The sequence below is a fragment of the Sinocyclocheilus rhinocerous genome, unplaced genomic scaffold (assembly GCF_001515625.1).
Source record: "Sinocyclocheilus rhinocerous isolate Xijiao unplaced genomic scaffold, SAMN03320098_v1.1 scaffold1908, whole genome shotgun sequence".
In the NCBI taxonomy this organism is placed as follows: domain Eukaryota; kingdom Metazoa; phylum Chordata; class Actinopteri; order Cypriniformes; family Cyprinidae; genus Sinocyclocheilus; species Sinocyclocheilus rhinocerous.
In genome coordinates, this window is record NW_015630984.1 from 523,082 (window position 1) to 539,894 (window position 16,813).

General features: G+C 34.9%; 1 protein-coding gene across 1 annotated transcript in view; it reads right to left on the minus strand.

Moving 5' to 3' along the window:
• LOC107740867 (zinc metalloproteinase/disintegrin-like) overlaps window positions 1-16,813 on the minus strand; it is a 52,103-nt gene that overhangs the window by 13,596 nt on the left and 21,694 nt on the right. Inside the window, exons 2-3 of the mRNA XM_016553389.1 lie at window positions 15,077-15,180; window positions 9,266-9,339 (exon numbers count right to left, since the gene is read on the minus strand). Coding sequence (XP_016408875.1) covers window positions 9,266-9,339; window positions 15,077-15,180 — 178 coding nt within the window. The remainder of the gene's footprint in view (window positions 1-9,265; window positions 9,340-15,076; window positions 15,181-16,813) is intronic.

The window sequence follows — 16,813 nt, forward strand, 5'->3', positions numbered from 1 at the left end:
TATATATATAATTAATCTATAATAAAATATTCATAATTATAATTTCACAAGAAATAATAATAATACCTCTTAAAGCTTCCATAAAAAAACACACACACATTGTATTTTACTCAAATGCAAAATCATTCTTAAATACCAACAGTACATCATCTCTCCACCTCTACATTTAGATCTATTTAATTTCCTCCAGTCTCAGCGATTCCTCACAAGCTGTCTTTCCCAGCTACACACATCCAACACTTCCTGCAGCTCGAGTCTCAGTACGTTCAGCTTTCATCGGCGTCCCTGTAGGGAACTCTCACACTCGTCTGTCTGAAGCCAAACCCCGGACTCGTGCTCAGCACCGCACCGCACGGCTGAACATCTGCTTTCTGCATGAGCACGAGGGAAAGGCTCCCATAAGCCCCTGCTTCTCTTTTATAGTGCTTTAAAAAGCTTGAGTGGAGGAAACGCTACTCGAGAGCAACACGCCGCCTCAAACTAAATCCCCTGAAATTAGCGAACAAAAGGAAAATCACTAAAGCGGGATTCGGTTTCCTCAGCAGATCTTCAGGACTCAGGGGTGAACGCTGGTCAGATGGGGCGGAAGCAAGAGGTTTTGTTTGCTTGGTGTTTTTTTGTAATCTGCACAGGATAAACCCCTCCAGACCGGCCCAAGACAGACTGTCTCTTTCAAACGCTTATTCAGCACAGGCTGTCAGACCGACGGGCCGCTGCGCCGAGGTCAAAGGTCAAGAGACTCTGCTGAGCGACAGGATGCTCGGACTGAGGTCAAGCTGAGTGTCAGAGCGAAGACAGGATGTGGGATGAGCAAGTGAGGAAAACGACAACACACTCAAACGCCTCCACAAATACATATAAAGACACAAGCAAATAAAAGCAGGCAGATCTACTTGAAAGAATTTTTAGTGATAGACGGAACATGAAACATTTATGAATTTAGCAGACATTTACATTCATGCATTTATTCAAAGTGACTTAAAAGCAGGAACAAAAGCAATCCGTCGAAGAGTGACAATATTTGTAATATACAATGCCAGGTTTATTAGACAACAAGATGAAAAACATACAAGCCTTTGCTGTAAATTTAAAGTAATAATTCACCAACAAATTAAGAATTTTATTCATTTCCCTTCATGCTTTTGCAATAAGTAAATTAAATAAATAAAAGTGCTATCTAATTTAGTTTAACATAAATAATACATTTTTAATTTAATTTAATTTTGTATTCTTGGTTCAGTGGGGGTTTATTTCTCAGCATGCAAAAATATTTCAGTTTAGTAATCTATTTATTATTATATATTATTATTATTATTACATTTTTCATTACAATACAAATATAATAATACGAATAAATGTATGATTTTAAAAATGACATGCTATATAATTATATGTACAAACATAATATTAATTATACATATTAACTTAACTTATTTTACTTCAGCTAGTTGCCAAGGCAACATTTCTCATTTTTCACTTTTATTTATTTTACTAATAAATAAATAAATAAATAAACTTTATAGACATGAAAAACGAATTAAACCAACAAAAACACAGCAAAATTACACAACTGAACTAAAATGAAATTGAAAACAGAAAATATAAAAATTAAATCTAATTCAAAATATTAACAAAAACTATAGTATATTGTATATCAATGATAGTAAAATAACGCAGGCAGTGATGTAGAAGCAGGCAGGGTTTAGCCACACTATTACGTCATAAAGTGTCACATTCCACAACCTGTCATTTTGGCAGACTGGCTTCAATATAAGCTGTTTTAGACTAATGAGAAATTTTTGAATTCTGAAACTCACAGGATGCTTTTATAGTACAATGACCTCTTATATGTCAAAAGATCAAAGGAATTTTGATTTCTCAGTTCATGACCCCTTTAAAAAATAATGCAAAATCCATGGCCAGTGGTTTTTCTGAATCCCCTCACTCACAACAAACATGAGCAGATCACTAGGCTTTGAAACAGAGCTAATATTTCTGTCTATTACACTGGTGACTCATTATATGGAACAATGCAAATGGCTCCATTTCAACTCCCAAAATCCATCTTTTGATTCGTCTGGTTCATACGTCCACCTTATAAGGACAAAGAACTCGAGCTGGTCAGTAAAAACATGAAGTCACTGTACAGAACATAAAATATGGAGAAATGTTCATAAAAACTGTATAACGGCCAGCTGACATGAGTAATGCCTGAATGCCATTCTATGCAAGTAATTTAATGCTTTTAAAATGAAATCTATAATCAAAAGAACAATTCTGCACATCTGTAATTCTGGCAGCATATTTAGTACTAAATAAAAGAAGAAAATGCAACTAAAAGACACACACACCACATCAATTAACCCAGTTTGCAACAACTCCAGCTGTTCCTTTTAAATAAAAAAAGCAGATAATTCACAACATCAAGTCTAGCCCTAGAATAAAATATTGCACAATGCAAAGCAGTGTAAAATTCAAAATAAAGGTAAAACAACTGTAAAAAAAAAAACAGTACATTCTGCCCTATATTTAAAAAATTTTTTTGAGTATAATTAGATAGATAAGAAAATTATTTTATTATATTCTTAATACATAAATGATATTATTAATATTACATAAACATAAATAATTATCATAATGCATTAATAATAATTTAAAATTAAAAAAAAATATTGATTTAGTAAAAAGTGTATATTTACATACATACATACATACAAAATATATAAATTACATGTTATCAATATTACATAAACATAAATAATTATAATGTATAATAATATTTCAATACTATTATTACATTAATCAATTTTATGTAAATTATTGTTATGTAAACATTACATCCATATACATATATAACATAAATCCATTATAACTTATAATATTTATATTTATGTATTAATAATGATTTAATACAATAATAGTTTTTTCCACATCTTTGAAAACCTAAAAGTTTTCCCTTACATTACTTCATTACAGGCAAGTGATCTGATTATGGTAATACAGTCTTTTGTACCCGTACCACTGTTAGCAAATGATGCAGACAGTACATGACTCCAGCTCTTCATTAGTGCAGATGAGCCTGGAAAAACAAGAGCTTCAAGTGCTGAGTCTCATAACAGCGTTTCAGACGCCCTTATCAAGAGCTCCAGTTATCTGCCAGCTTACAGTGGTCATTAACGCAGAGAACCGGCTCCTTGACATTACAAATTAATTAGAGGGGAAAGCCAGAAAACATCTCACAAACCCTCAGGATGCAGGTCGAGGAGGAGGAGGTGTGTTTGTCGCAGTCTTCGGTCTCTGTAAGCATAATTTTCTTGTCTTTTGTATGGATGTCTTACAAACACACTCTCTCCCTCATCTCTCATTCTCTTTTACGACTCGAGCCTCATTGTGCTTCTCTCTCGTCTTTCCAGCTCTGCGCTTGCTTCTTCAGAGACTTCTCACCCTTTTTCTTCGAGTGCCTAATGCTTTTATCTGTGCCCGATTCGAGCAGAAAGTCACATTGCAGTTTCAACTGTGACATGATCAAAATTCAGCATCGCATGACGCTGCTGCTCAGATATCAAGGCTAATGTCTCACTGAAACATCAGCTATCATAACAATGAGCGAAAACTGCATATTCACACTTGTTTTCTTTAAAATAACCAAACTCACACTTTTTTTTTAGTTGACTCAGGACTGAATTTAGTGCAAAATAACCCAGTTCTCCTTGCATTCACAGTACATCGACTTAAAAGTTGAATCAGGTCTCTTTTGTGATACGGTCTCAGTTGACTGTTATTTGACACAGATATTTTGTGGATCCAAGTCAACATGAATCAGGGCCTGTCCTCTCTTCTCCTCTTCTCTCTGTTCATCACATTACAGCTCCTGTTATGTTGAAACTCTTTTCCAGATGAGTCCGTTTGTCTCTGTGGACGTGCTGCAATAAGCATCTTTCAGTCTGTGCAATTGAGCGGGTTTGTGAGATTATAAAAGAAATGGCATTGCTGGATTAAAGTCATAGTCAGTATTTACTCAACCTCATGTCCTTCCAAACCAGTATGACTTATTTGAAGTAAGATCATGCTGCTTTTTTGAATAAAAATGACATCATGCACTCAGCAGAGACTTTCGGTCTCCAAAAAACACAAAGCGAAAGTAGTCAATCTGACAAAGTATTTTGAAGAGAAACGATTTGTATGAGGAACAGGTCGTTACTATTTCATAAATATGTATTTAAAGTAATAATAATAATAATAATAATAATAAAAGACCTTCATCTAGGGTCAGAAAATAATCAGGGCTTGGGGGAAAAACTATAGATATTATAGATATATATATATATTATAATGCAAAAAATTATTTTGCAATATAATTTTGCAAGAAATCCCAATTAACAAAAAAAAAACGAATTATGAAAAAAATACAGTAATTTTTTTTCATACAGTAAAAAATTTACAAAACAATTCCAAAAATATCCAATGATTGTTTTGTATAGTAAAAATGTTATTGAAGAAGTAAATAATTTTTCTTTATAATTTTGGTATGGTGTTGGGTTGCCACTTGAAAAATCATGTAAAAATTGTGCCCTAAAGCAAAAATCAATTGAGATCCACTGGCCTAAGTAAACAGATTTTTTTGTTGTTGTTGTTGAACTCTTACACACAAGTTTGGGAATCTTATCTTCTCTTCTTATGTTCCTCTAAATCAGCCTCTGTGCTCCATCTGAAACACTTTCCAGGAGTCTGTATTAATCGTCCGCTCGGGTTTATCGCTTCATGATAATGTGAGAAGGTGTTGTGGACACCTTGTTCTCCTGTCTGGCACATGGAGAGGTCACGTCTCTGATAATAACACGTCTCCAGCGCTCATGAGAGGCTTTCCACTGAGGTTGTCTCCTTTTCCACCCCTGTGTCTCTCTCTCACACGTATTTTGAAGAGAAACGATTTGTATGAGGAACAGGTCGTTACTATTTCATAAATATGTATTTAAAGTAATAATAATAATAATAATAATAATAAAAGACCTTCATCTAGGGTCAGAAAATAATCAGGGCTTGGGGGAAAAACTATAGATATATGTTATATATATATATTATAATATATTATTAATATTATAATATAATATATATATTATAATGCAAAAAATTATTTTGCAATATAATTTTGCAAGAAATCCCAATTAACAAAAAAAAAACGAATTATGAAAAAAATACAGTAATTTTTTTTCATACAGTAAAAAATTTACAAAACAATTCCAAAAATATCCAATGATTGTTTTGTATAGTAAAAATGTTATTGAAGAAGTAAATAATTTTTCTTTATAATTTTGGTATGGTGTTGGGTTGCCACTTGAAAAATCATGTAAAAATTGTGCCCTAAAGCAAAAATCAATTGAGATCCACTGGCCTAAGTAAACAGATTTTTTTGTTGTTGTTGTTGAACTCTTACACACAAGTTTGGGAATCTTATCTTCTCTTCTTATGTTCCTCTGAATCAGCCTCTGTGCTCCATCTGAAACACTTTCCAGGAGTCTGTATTAATCGTCCGCTCGGGTTTATCGCTTCATGATAATGTGAGAAGGTGTTGTGGACACCTTGTTCTCCTGTCTGGCACATGGAGAGGTCACGTCTCTGATAATAACACGTCTCCAGCGCTCATGAGAGGCTTTCCACTGAGGTTGTCTCCTTTTCCACCCCTGTGTCTCTCTCTCACACGCCCCTCGCGTTACCATGGGTGCAACACCCTACAATTCAATTCTCCCCAAAACCGCCAAAACTACAGGAGTGATGCCACCCCACTGTTTGCAAAATTATATTTTGGTATTTGACTAGGCAGAAGAATAATGTCCTTTGTTCTGATTGTGAAGAGGAAAAGATCCAATTTTACCTCCATTTCCACTTCAGGGTTATTCACAGAAATTAAATGTACTCGTACAACTTAATTAGGGGCTTTGAATAAAATCAAGAAGATTAAATTGAATTCATGTTCTTATCTAAATGAACTAAGACTGAGGAGCTCATACAGAGATTTTTGACCATTTAATTCAGCTTTATGACTTGTTACTTGTGTGCTGAACACACACGAAAAAGTTTTGAAGAGTTGCCGGTAGCCATTGACTTCCATAGTATTTTTTCCCCTACAGTGGAAGTCAATGGCTACCAGCAACTATTTAAAATATAGATACTCAAAAGAAAATCATACAGGTTTGGAACAACTTGAGGGTGACTAAATATAACAGACTAGTAATTTTTGGGTGAACTATCTCTTTAATAAATACATGCATTACTATGACCCTCGACCCTTAAAGGAACGCTCCACTATTTTTGAAAATAGGTTCATTTTCCAACTCCCCTAGAGTTAAGCAAAATCGCAACTTTTCATTTTCCGTCGGTCTTAGTACGCGATGTTACTACAGAAGGATCAAGTTTTAAATAGGAAAAAAATAGAAACTCTTTGGTCATTTTTGAGCGAGATGCTAACGGTCTAATCAGATTCAATGATCTATGCTAAGCTACAGCTAAAAGTGCTACCGCCAGATCCGGAGATCGGCTGAATGGATTCGAAAACGGTATAACTCAACTGTTTAACTCTAGGGGAGTTGGAAAATGAGCCTATTTTCAAAAATAGTGGAGTGTTCCTTTAATATATCATATTTGACAGTCTTTCTAATGCAACACAGGACTCATGTTGTACAAGTGTTTCTTACAGAAAACATGCATTGATCTATTTCAGTGTACGTCTACTGATTTGACTTGGTCATAGTCTTACAGCAACTAAACTGCGATCAAGCATTCATAGACTAAAAGACTAGGAACATAAGGAACATAAACCGGTCATCATATGCTGTTTGTGAAAGAACTAAAGTCTTTGACCCTGTAAATCAGTGTGCTGAGAACCTCCCACAATGTTTTGAACTTCTTGTGCTGAAATCAGAGTTTGAAAAACAAATCTGAGCTTTCAATTTTGATAATTTCATTTGATGAATGTTTTTTTCTACTCCACTCTGCTTCATCCAGTTTCAACAATTGGAATTCATCGGCTTCACTGGAGCAGGAGACTCACACAAGATCTCTCTCACTGGAGCGCTCTTCCTTATACAGTATAACAAATGCTGGATTTAATTTCCACACAACACTGTCTGACCACCACAACCTCAGCCAAAAGTCACAATAACAGTGAAGCTGAGGTTTTGTGGAAAACAGGCTCGATGGCAATACTGGTTTTCTGTCTATAAAACATTTATATATAATGCTGTTCAAAACTTTTTTTAAAGAAGAAAGAAGAAAGACATTTAAAGAAATTAATATGCTTATTTATTACGAATGTAACCGATCAAATGAAAGTAAAGACATTTATAATGTTACAAAAAATTAACATATTTATATTTCAAATAAATGCTGTTCTTTTAAACTTTCTATTCAACAAAGAATCCTGAAAAATAAAATGTATCACGGTTTCCACAAAAATATGAAGCAGCACACCTGTTTTCAACATTGATAATAATCAGAAATGTTTCCTGAACAGCAAATCAGCATATTAGAATGATTTCTAAAGGATCATGTGACACTGAAGACTGGAGTAATGATGCTGCAAATGTAGCTTTACATCGCAGGAATAAATTACATTTTAAACTATTTAAATGTGGCCCTTAAAAGACATTACATATTCTCTTTCCTTGATAACCGCTATTAAAATCATCATTCACATATAGATATTGATTATAATGTCTGAAAAAATAGATCTGATTACATGACTAAAATTTGGACTCAGAATTTGTACAATGTAAACTTTGTCCAAGCTCAGAACTGAAAATGCAATTTTTGTGTCCTGTCTCATATAAGAAAACAAGATCTGGGCTGCATTTAGCAGCACTGTGCATGTAGCCTATAAGAAGTCTATAACTTCAAGGTCACTTACACTGCAACTTTAAATACGCCGCAAATTCTGAATGTTTCCTTTTTTCCTCTTCACGCTCTGGTTTACATTCACACATGCTCTGTGTTACCAGAGAAGGGTTTTCAATCACTCTCACCATGAAGATAAATGTCAACCTGAATATAAAACCAGAGGTGAGTTCTCAGACGTTACAGCTCACGCGGTGACCTCAGTTACGTCATTACTGCTCACCTACCCTTCAAACCTACACTCCCACCGTCTCGCTCTCTGGATGATATGCTGCACGAAGAACATGAGAATCGGCAGATTCAGTAATGAGACTCTGTTGTGGTGTTTTGTCGCCCCCGGCATGAAGCTGTCAGAGCGAATGTTCATTTGCATTCAAAAACAGCACAGGCAAGGGTTCGTTTGACAGGAGCTTCATTACGCCGACCTGATTGACCGCTTCACACTGGTCATACACTTTTGAAACACAGACTTAGAACATCAGCTCAGCCTTCAAAATCAAAAGATATGGATTCTTACAAGGCAGAAGGAGACATACTACAGTGCCTTATGTAGGAATCACACACCAAACTAAAATATGAACTGAACTAATAGCTTTTCTGGTATTTTATTCGGATCAACACAATGATGCATGAATGGACAAACCCATTAAATATATATACGCTAAATAAGCAACAAACTGTGGCTACATAGTATGTCTTATTTAAACACTGCATTTATGCTCTTACAAATATATTACTGCAACACATATGCATGTTTTGGGGCTTTTTTAATGGTCAAAACCAAAAACAATGGTCAAAAAAAAAATCATAAATTGTTGGACAAAAGTAACTGCCAACACAGATTTCATGCATTTAAAATGGATTCAGATTAGGATGAAAGAAAGTATGTGTACAAAATAAATACCATGGTATTTTTTAAGCGACCATGTATATACTGTGGTATCTGCATAGGAGTGCTAGGGAGTCAGTAAAAATGTATAACTAATAATTAATAAATAAAAGTAAACTTAATAAAAATGATTAAAAACAAATAAATAAATAAACCTTAATAATGTAATAGAAAAACAAATTCCAAATTATATTTTTCAAATATTTATAACATTAATTTACATACAATACAAATACAAACTGGGTCTTTATGCATACAAATACATAGCTGCTTTTTTAATTTTCTGATGGGGTCCTTCACAAGAGGATGATCATAGTTGGGGTCTGTGGCATTTAAAAGACTAAAAACCCCTGCCATAGTGTATATATATATATATATATATACCATATATATATATCTCAAAGTGCCATGGTATTACCTACTGTTACCATCACTGTTCTATGGTACCGTGTATGTGGTAAAGTGACAGATTAAAGAAGGACTTACTCATTTTTCTGCAGATCAAGTAGCAGTTGCTCTCCATCCACTTCTATTAGCACCTTCAGTGATCCAGGATGACCCTAAAACCAGACAAAAGAGAATGAAGAAATGCATTTCCTCCTAAACTGAAAACAAATATATATTAAAACATAAGACACAAAATTCACATTTTCTTAAATCACTTCCCAATGTCGCCACATTAATCGATGGTGAAAAATAAAACATAAAAAAGAAAGTGGGTTTAAAATTACGTTGTGCAAAATGAAATAATCATAGCAGATATTGATCATCCATCAAAATGGTCACAACAAGTGCATTGCGTTGTGGGATATAGTATTCAAGTGTGCAGTGGAGCAGTATGGTAGTAACATGCTGTTACAAACACAGTGATAGACTTTTTATGGGTCATTCCAACACAGAAACAAGATGAATGAGCAAGATTTAAAAAATTAGATGAAACCATCTCATTAGACACCTGTTGCTGCATTAGCATTTCATCTGCATCCACATATACTTTAGTGGATATAACTGGTTGATTGCCACTTGAAAAGATGACAGCTGATTGGTTGATTACATAATTACACACACCTGTGCCACTTCTGGACCCTCCATAAATACCACATTATGATGGCGAACCCATCTCAGCACACTTCAATCGTTCTGATGGCTTTTACTTGGTTTTGATTTACTGATAATAATTTGAAATGTTATGTTAGAGTTTATGGTTGCATGACATAAGTAAATAAAGTGCTGGTTTCTTCAAACAAGTCATCTATTAACTCAATTCAGTGATCATTTGTGTGTCCATATTATTAGTGGTTAGTACAAAAACACATATTCCCAATGGATTGAAGAATAAAGATGTGATCGTACATCTTTATTTCCATTAAATATTATGGTTCATTCAGAATGCATCACATTATGAAAGTAAAATGGGTTGCAATAGCTGTTTCTTGTTGGCTTAACTTATGTTGGTGGTTATATTCATGGAAGATGAAGTTCTAACCACTGCATTAAAGACAATGCAAGTCCTCAGACCAATAGACAGTAGTGATGCAAAGTCCGATTCATTTCCGCGAACCAGTTGTTTTCGGACAGATCGGCTCATTGAATCGGTTCAAAAAGCCGGTTCATCGGTTCCTGACGTCATCAAGCAATAACGTCTCTACGCATTCCTTTTCTAACAACTCTAACAACAAAAAATTCAAATAAGTCATTTGTGTCAACACATTGAAACATTAAAAAAATTAAGTTATTTGTGTGAAAGCATATTGTTGATTATTACCATATAATACAATAAAGTTAATGGTGTTTGTGGTCAGAGTTTCATTCGCGGATCCTTTATGTCAGATACGACTAACCAATATTGACTAGCTACAACTTGGATAAGATTCCTAAAAGATTCGCACCTACAGCACACATTACAGACATTGATGCACAAACGCGGATATGTTCTACATGTCTACAGTATAAAGAATGAATAAACTAGTCTAATAAACTTGATTTCACTTAAGCAACTTTAAATATAATATGCATTCACAATAAACTATTGTAAAATTTATTTACATCACTCGACAGAAAGGTTTTTGCAGGTTTTAATAAAATGTAAATGAATAACAGTCATAATACGCATATTTCCAGTACGCGCCTCAGGCTTGCACAGTATCGTCACAGTAACTCACTCATCAGAATCTTCGGTAATCCTCTGCAAACTTCGCCAGTTGGTTGAACCGACGCAATCGGTTCTTTTTGAGTTGGACGTGCTACTTCGGCTGTGCGTCCTGCGTCATCAACCCGGAACTAAAGTTCGATTCAGTTCGATTTGTGAACCGGCTCGACCGGTTACTTCCTGAGAACCGGCTCAAAAGAATGATTCGTTCAAGAACCGAACATCACTAATAGACAGCGACAGAAAGCATATTTCTATGGAGACAGATCAGCCTCAAAAATAACACATTTGCAAAACAAAATTCATAAATGCACAGCACAATTTACATTTACAAAATCAGATTCGTAAATTCAAAACACAATTCATAAATACACAAGTAAAAACATAAATATTTCCCCAAATGCTCACACAAATGCATCTTACCTAAATAAATTTAAATCACGCTCTGTAAGTCTGAAAATTCGGCAGATTTACTCGTAAGGCTCTGAGGGAAATGGATTTAAACCAGTCAGGCGTTGACAAAATACAGCAGAAATAAGCATGAATCATCTGTCTAACATGAAGAGCATGCAACATTGCATATGCATGGCTACGACCGTGACGCATACACACTGAGGTAGATGGTGAGAGAAAGTTAAGTATTTAGCACAAATTTGACCTAGAATATGGGCTGACCTTCATCCAAGTGATGGAAAAAAGAAAAGCTGATTAAACAAAAGCCAAAGGGAAATACATGGTTTCCCATGGTAAAATCACTGTAACATATGTCAACTCGTGGCCTATTGCTTTATTGAATGCATGGACGTAGCATTCACTGTATTAAACCGCATGGGATACATTGAGAGTTTGTGGGAGTGCATTTATAAATCTCTAATGAAAAGACATTTAGGGGTTGACGCTCTTATGGTTACAACTTGGTTACAAAACCACAGGTAACAACTTTGACCTCCATAAATCCATAGTAAAGCAAACAAATGGAGCAAATGTAACAACCCTGTAAGGGTTCCTCAGAGACGTTTCAAAGTTAAATCACTGCAAGAGTGTAAAACAAGAGTGTCAAAGCAAGAAGTATGAAAGAACTTTGTGAAGCTCCCAGGGGTCTTCAAACGTGACTGGCATTGACTTTCAGGTATTCATTTGCCCCCTGCTGGTCAAAGAGTCACTGAACGAATCAGTCAACTAATCTTTTTGGTCATAATCTCCATCACTAGTTCATAAATCTACTGAAAAGGAACAAGAGAGACTTGCATTGCCGAATAATCACTGGTCTCCAGCAATAACATTACCTCCCATCTTAATTTTATCAAAGACCACCTAGAGGATCCAAACAGCCATTGGTGCACTGGAGCAAAAGGAGCCGAAACAAAAGTTTAATGTGTCAGTATCAATAATAAATGTCCCACAAAAACGAAACACAGCATTCCAGCTGAACAGCTTCATCCCAGGCTTGACATGTGGGGTTGGGAGTATTCAGGGATGTTCTTGCGCTGCTCCAGGAAACTTTACAGGAGAATGTCATTGTGTCAGGCAGTGCGCCTGTGCCAACTGGGTCATGAAGAAGAACAGTGATCTGAAAAACACATGTAAAGAGCCGTGGTACGGCAGGCAGAGCATGTGCTCGGTTTTTGATAATGTGAGTCCAGACTGCATTATGTCCTAATACATTTCCTCCACTATATTCCCTGAGTTACACCCTCTGTTGACTGTCCTATATATTAAAGGCAAAAGACCATAAATAAAATGCATGCAAATCTACAAGGGTTGAAAATAAGAACTTATGCAATCTGAAATGACCAAGTTAAATGGAATAATTCACCTAATAATGACAGTAGTTAGATTTTTTTTTTTCAAGTAAAAGGCCTTTTAGTGTAATTCTACAAACGTCCACTTACAGGTCGTGGTTGTTTTTGCTGTGCAATCTTTACTTACTTTTATCATGTAAACATAACTTTTATTTTGTCAGTAATATTTCAAGCTGAACACTTACTGGACTTAAGTAATGCAGGTTTACATGATTATCCATACATCAGTTTTTTAGAAAAATCATGTTGAAATATGATCAAATATGATCATCAGGCTTTCAAATTAAATAAATAAATACATACATACATACATATAAATTAAAAGTGATTCATAGAACCAAATGCACAACACACATGATTCTCACATGAATTATGATGAAAATTGCTGTCTGTTCCTTAGAATATAGCACATGAAATACTTCTATGGCTATTTGTGACATTTCTATGGTGTTTTTGTCCTTTTTAGGCCTTGACAGAAGTGTTCACAATATACTGTGATTGTATGGAAAAAAAAATATGTGTAAAGATTTTTACTATTCCATAAGAGAAATAAAGTTGTATGAGGCAGAAACATAAAATCATAACTGACATAATGAGAAATAATATTTTTAGGATATGTACTCCTTTAAAGAAAAATGAACCTACCCACTTGAAATGTTACATGGTTTGAAAAGAATTCATGAATCAGAGTAAAAGCTGGAAGCTGATGTGCATGACTTTATCAACAGGTTTGGTTAAAGTAAAGGTTTGAATGCTTTTTTCAAGTAGTGATATTTCACAGGCATTACTTTAGACAAGCTACATCTCACAGGAACTTGCCACAATCCACAATTTAACAAACTCTAACTAGTTCAATGGCTTTCCCCCTACATTTCAATGCTAAATCTCCACACACAGATCCCTGGGTGGTCCGATTTACTCTTTATGACTGTTGCTCATGGCAATACACATGTAAAATCTGTCTGTAAAACCTTTTTACAAACTCCAGTAAGAAAACAACAGACTCTGAGTAAATAAATTAAACAAATGGGCTTCAAAACAACCCTGCATGTCTTCATTCAACAAATTGGTTGAGAAATCTTTTTAATTAAGGACAAAAGCAACACATCCCCTCCGGGAACAATATTCCCTCACAGGCAGGTCTGTTCGCCGCTTCCCAAAACATATCAAGAAGTTCAAAGTCACTCCTTCTTCAACCAGCATGTAATCAGAATCGTTACTGAGAACACAAATTAGAACTTTAAAGTCAACTAGGAATGGCATATGCAACACTTTTAACTTTCAAAGGCCAAGTACACACTGTAAAGTTTCAGGAGTGCCAACCGTATTTAAATACTTGAGTGAATGCCCTAAATTACAGTTTTGTGTGTGCATAGAACTCACTCTTGAAACTGCAAAGATTGACAACATGGTAACCATAGCAACGGTATGCCGTCTTGCACATTTGGTATCCGCAATTTGTGTTGTGTAATAAGTAATATTACAGTGACCAAACCCTTGTTATGTTCAGCGATTTTAACTAAACCACCGTTGATAGAGCTGTTGTGTTTTGTTTGTTTGGAAGTCAGCTTCACAGAGCCAGGGTTGCCAGGTCTGCATACAAAAGTAGCCCAATGGCCATATCCCAAATATCAAAACTCAAAATATGCAATTCCCATACCTAAAGTACATATTTTACAGTCACTGTTATGCTATTTGAAAACCAATATCATTGTGATCATAAACACAACTCAAAGGCTCCTTACCAATGGCTTTCCTTCACAAAACTGAACATCTAGTACAGTTTTATCATTGGTAGAATATAACATATTTTAGTACAAGCATTTCAGTCAAATTAAATTTATGGATTATGTCAAACCATTAACCCGCGGGGGGGGGGGATAAACCCCCCACGGCAACCATTTAAAAGTAGCCCAATTCCGCGAGAAAACAGCAGACTTGCCAACCCTGCGCAGTGTGCGCTCTTGAAACATGTCCACTTATTATAATTGAGGCTTATTGAGCGTCTTTGGCTTTGATGTTTGGGCTCGGCTCATGAAATGATACAGATTATGGAGTTAATAAAGTAGACAGATGCAGGTCACTATATTTTATTATGTGTCTTACTTCCAAGATAACGCATTTGGATTTGAGCTTATTATGGGCTTGTTTTTTTGTTTTTTTTTCCTAGCAAGATCTGGCAATACAAATGAGTCAAAATACTGAGTCTCCAGTAAATTGCTTAACTGTGTACACAACAGGACTAAGCACTAAAAGGTGAATTGACAACCGAATTTAGCTGCAGTGTCTATATGGCCATGTTTCTGAGTGAAAAAAACTGAGAGCTTGATTTTACCAGTGACTTACCATTGACTTTATGAGACTAACTGGTCGCTGCTGTCCTCCGATGAGCAGGTGTGGTTCGATTATGTCATAATGCTCCAGCGTGTCGTGTTGATTCGGATAGGCAGCTGAAAGAAGGAAAAACAAGTAGCCTATGTGAAATCTCCACAATAACGCAAACCACTGATCTTTGGTCTAGACATTTCATTGACTGACGACATCACTAAAACACTGACTAAGCCTGCTGAGCATTACTTTTTTGAAATCACTCGCAGATAGTCTTTCTTCAATCCATGCTATTTAGAAATCTCTTTGGCGTTTGTATTCGCAGCCTGCTGAGGTGACGGCATGAACACAACATTGCTAATCGATGCTTTCAAACATCAGGTTTGCCCTGACAACAATCTCCCTGGAAACTGCATCTATTTCAGGTCTGATTCGATTTAGATCAGACCTCTATAATGACCTAATGAAGCTCTTTCTTGTGGCCTCGTCTGTCCCTATATGCTATAAAAGTGATATCATATGTACATATCATACATTCATATCTGTACAGTGCAGCGTATCTCAAGCAGATTCAGCAAAATTTCAGAGAAACCACAAGAAGAATTTAAATTAAAATAGTTATGTTATTTTATATTAAAATTAAACTGCAAAATTAAATATATGCATGTAAACTGACATCACATTTCTCATTCAAAAGAAAATGCATTACTGATCTCTTAATTTCTCTCACACAATAGAGGTCTTTTTAAAATAGGTTTTGTTACTGCAAAACTGCATTATGTAATAATACTGTATTTTTTTTCCATTCAGCATTAATTTTATTATTTATTTACATTTTCATGGTTAGTTTCCTATGCCTGCACAGTGGCTCACTAAAGAAAAATAAAACCATTGCACACTGGAAATTATAAATAATAATATAAATAATTATAAAATTTAAATAAAATAAAATGTTTAATTAATAATTACTTAATAAACATATGTACATATATAATTTTATAATTTCTAAAAAAACATCTTATTTTATTTATTATTTATTTATAATTGCCATGGTTATTTTTGCTATGCCAGCACAGCAGCTCACTACAGTATTTTGGACCAGAGACTCTGGGTTTTTGACCAAGCATAAGCAAATGGTTTCCTCCCAGACAGTTTACCACAGAGACATCAACAATATAAACACATTTACACTCACTGAACTCACTGATTACAACATCACACACACACACACACACACACACACACACACACACACATCAAGCATTTATCAAGAATGGCACCAGCAGTGCATTTCGTAAATCATGTATAAAAACACTTCATTATGCAGTGACAGCAAAATGTTAAGAGTGCAGTTTACAATACAAACTCACTGAACGTGCAGAAAACCATGCTAGCCCAAACAAAAGAGTTCACTAGCATCTACATGCAACCGCCTCACGTGATTCGTCTTCATTAAAGCTTAACTGAAACATCCTCTTTGCAATACATACACGTCTTCCTGTTTGGTTTATAATGCATGCAAGTGAGAAATTAAACGATTACAGTTGCAATCAACTATTGCAACTGAGGAAATGTGTTAATTTGCATTTTAAACTGCATTATGTAATAATACTGTATTTTTTTTCCATTCAGCATTAATTTACAATTTCTTTCCCATGTCAAAATGACATACAGTATGTATAAATATATATATATATATATATATATATATATACTGGACATATATATGCAGGACAGTACCTTTGATTATAAATA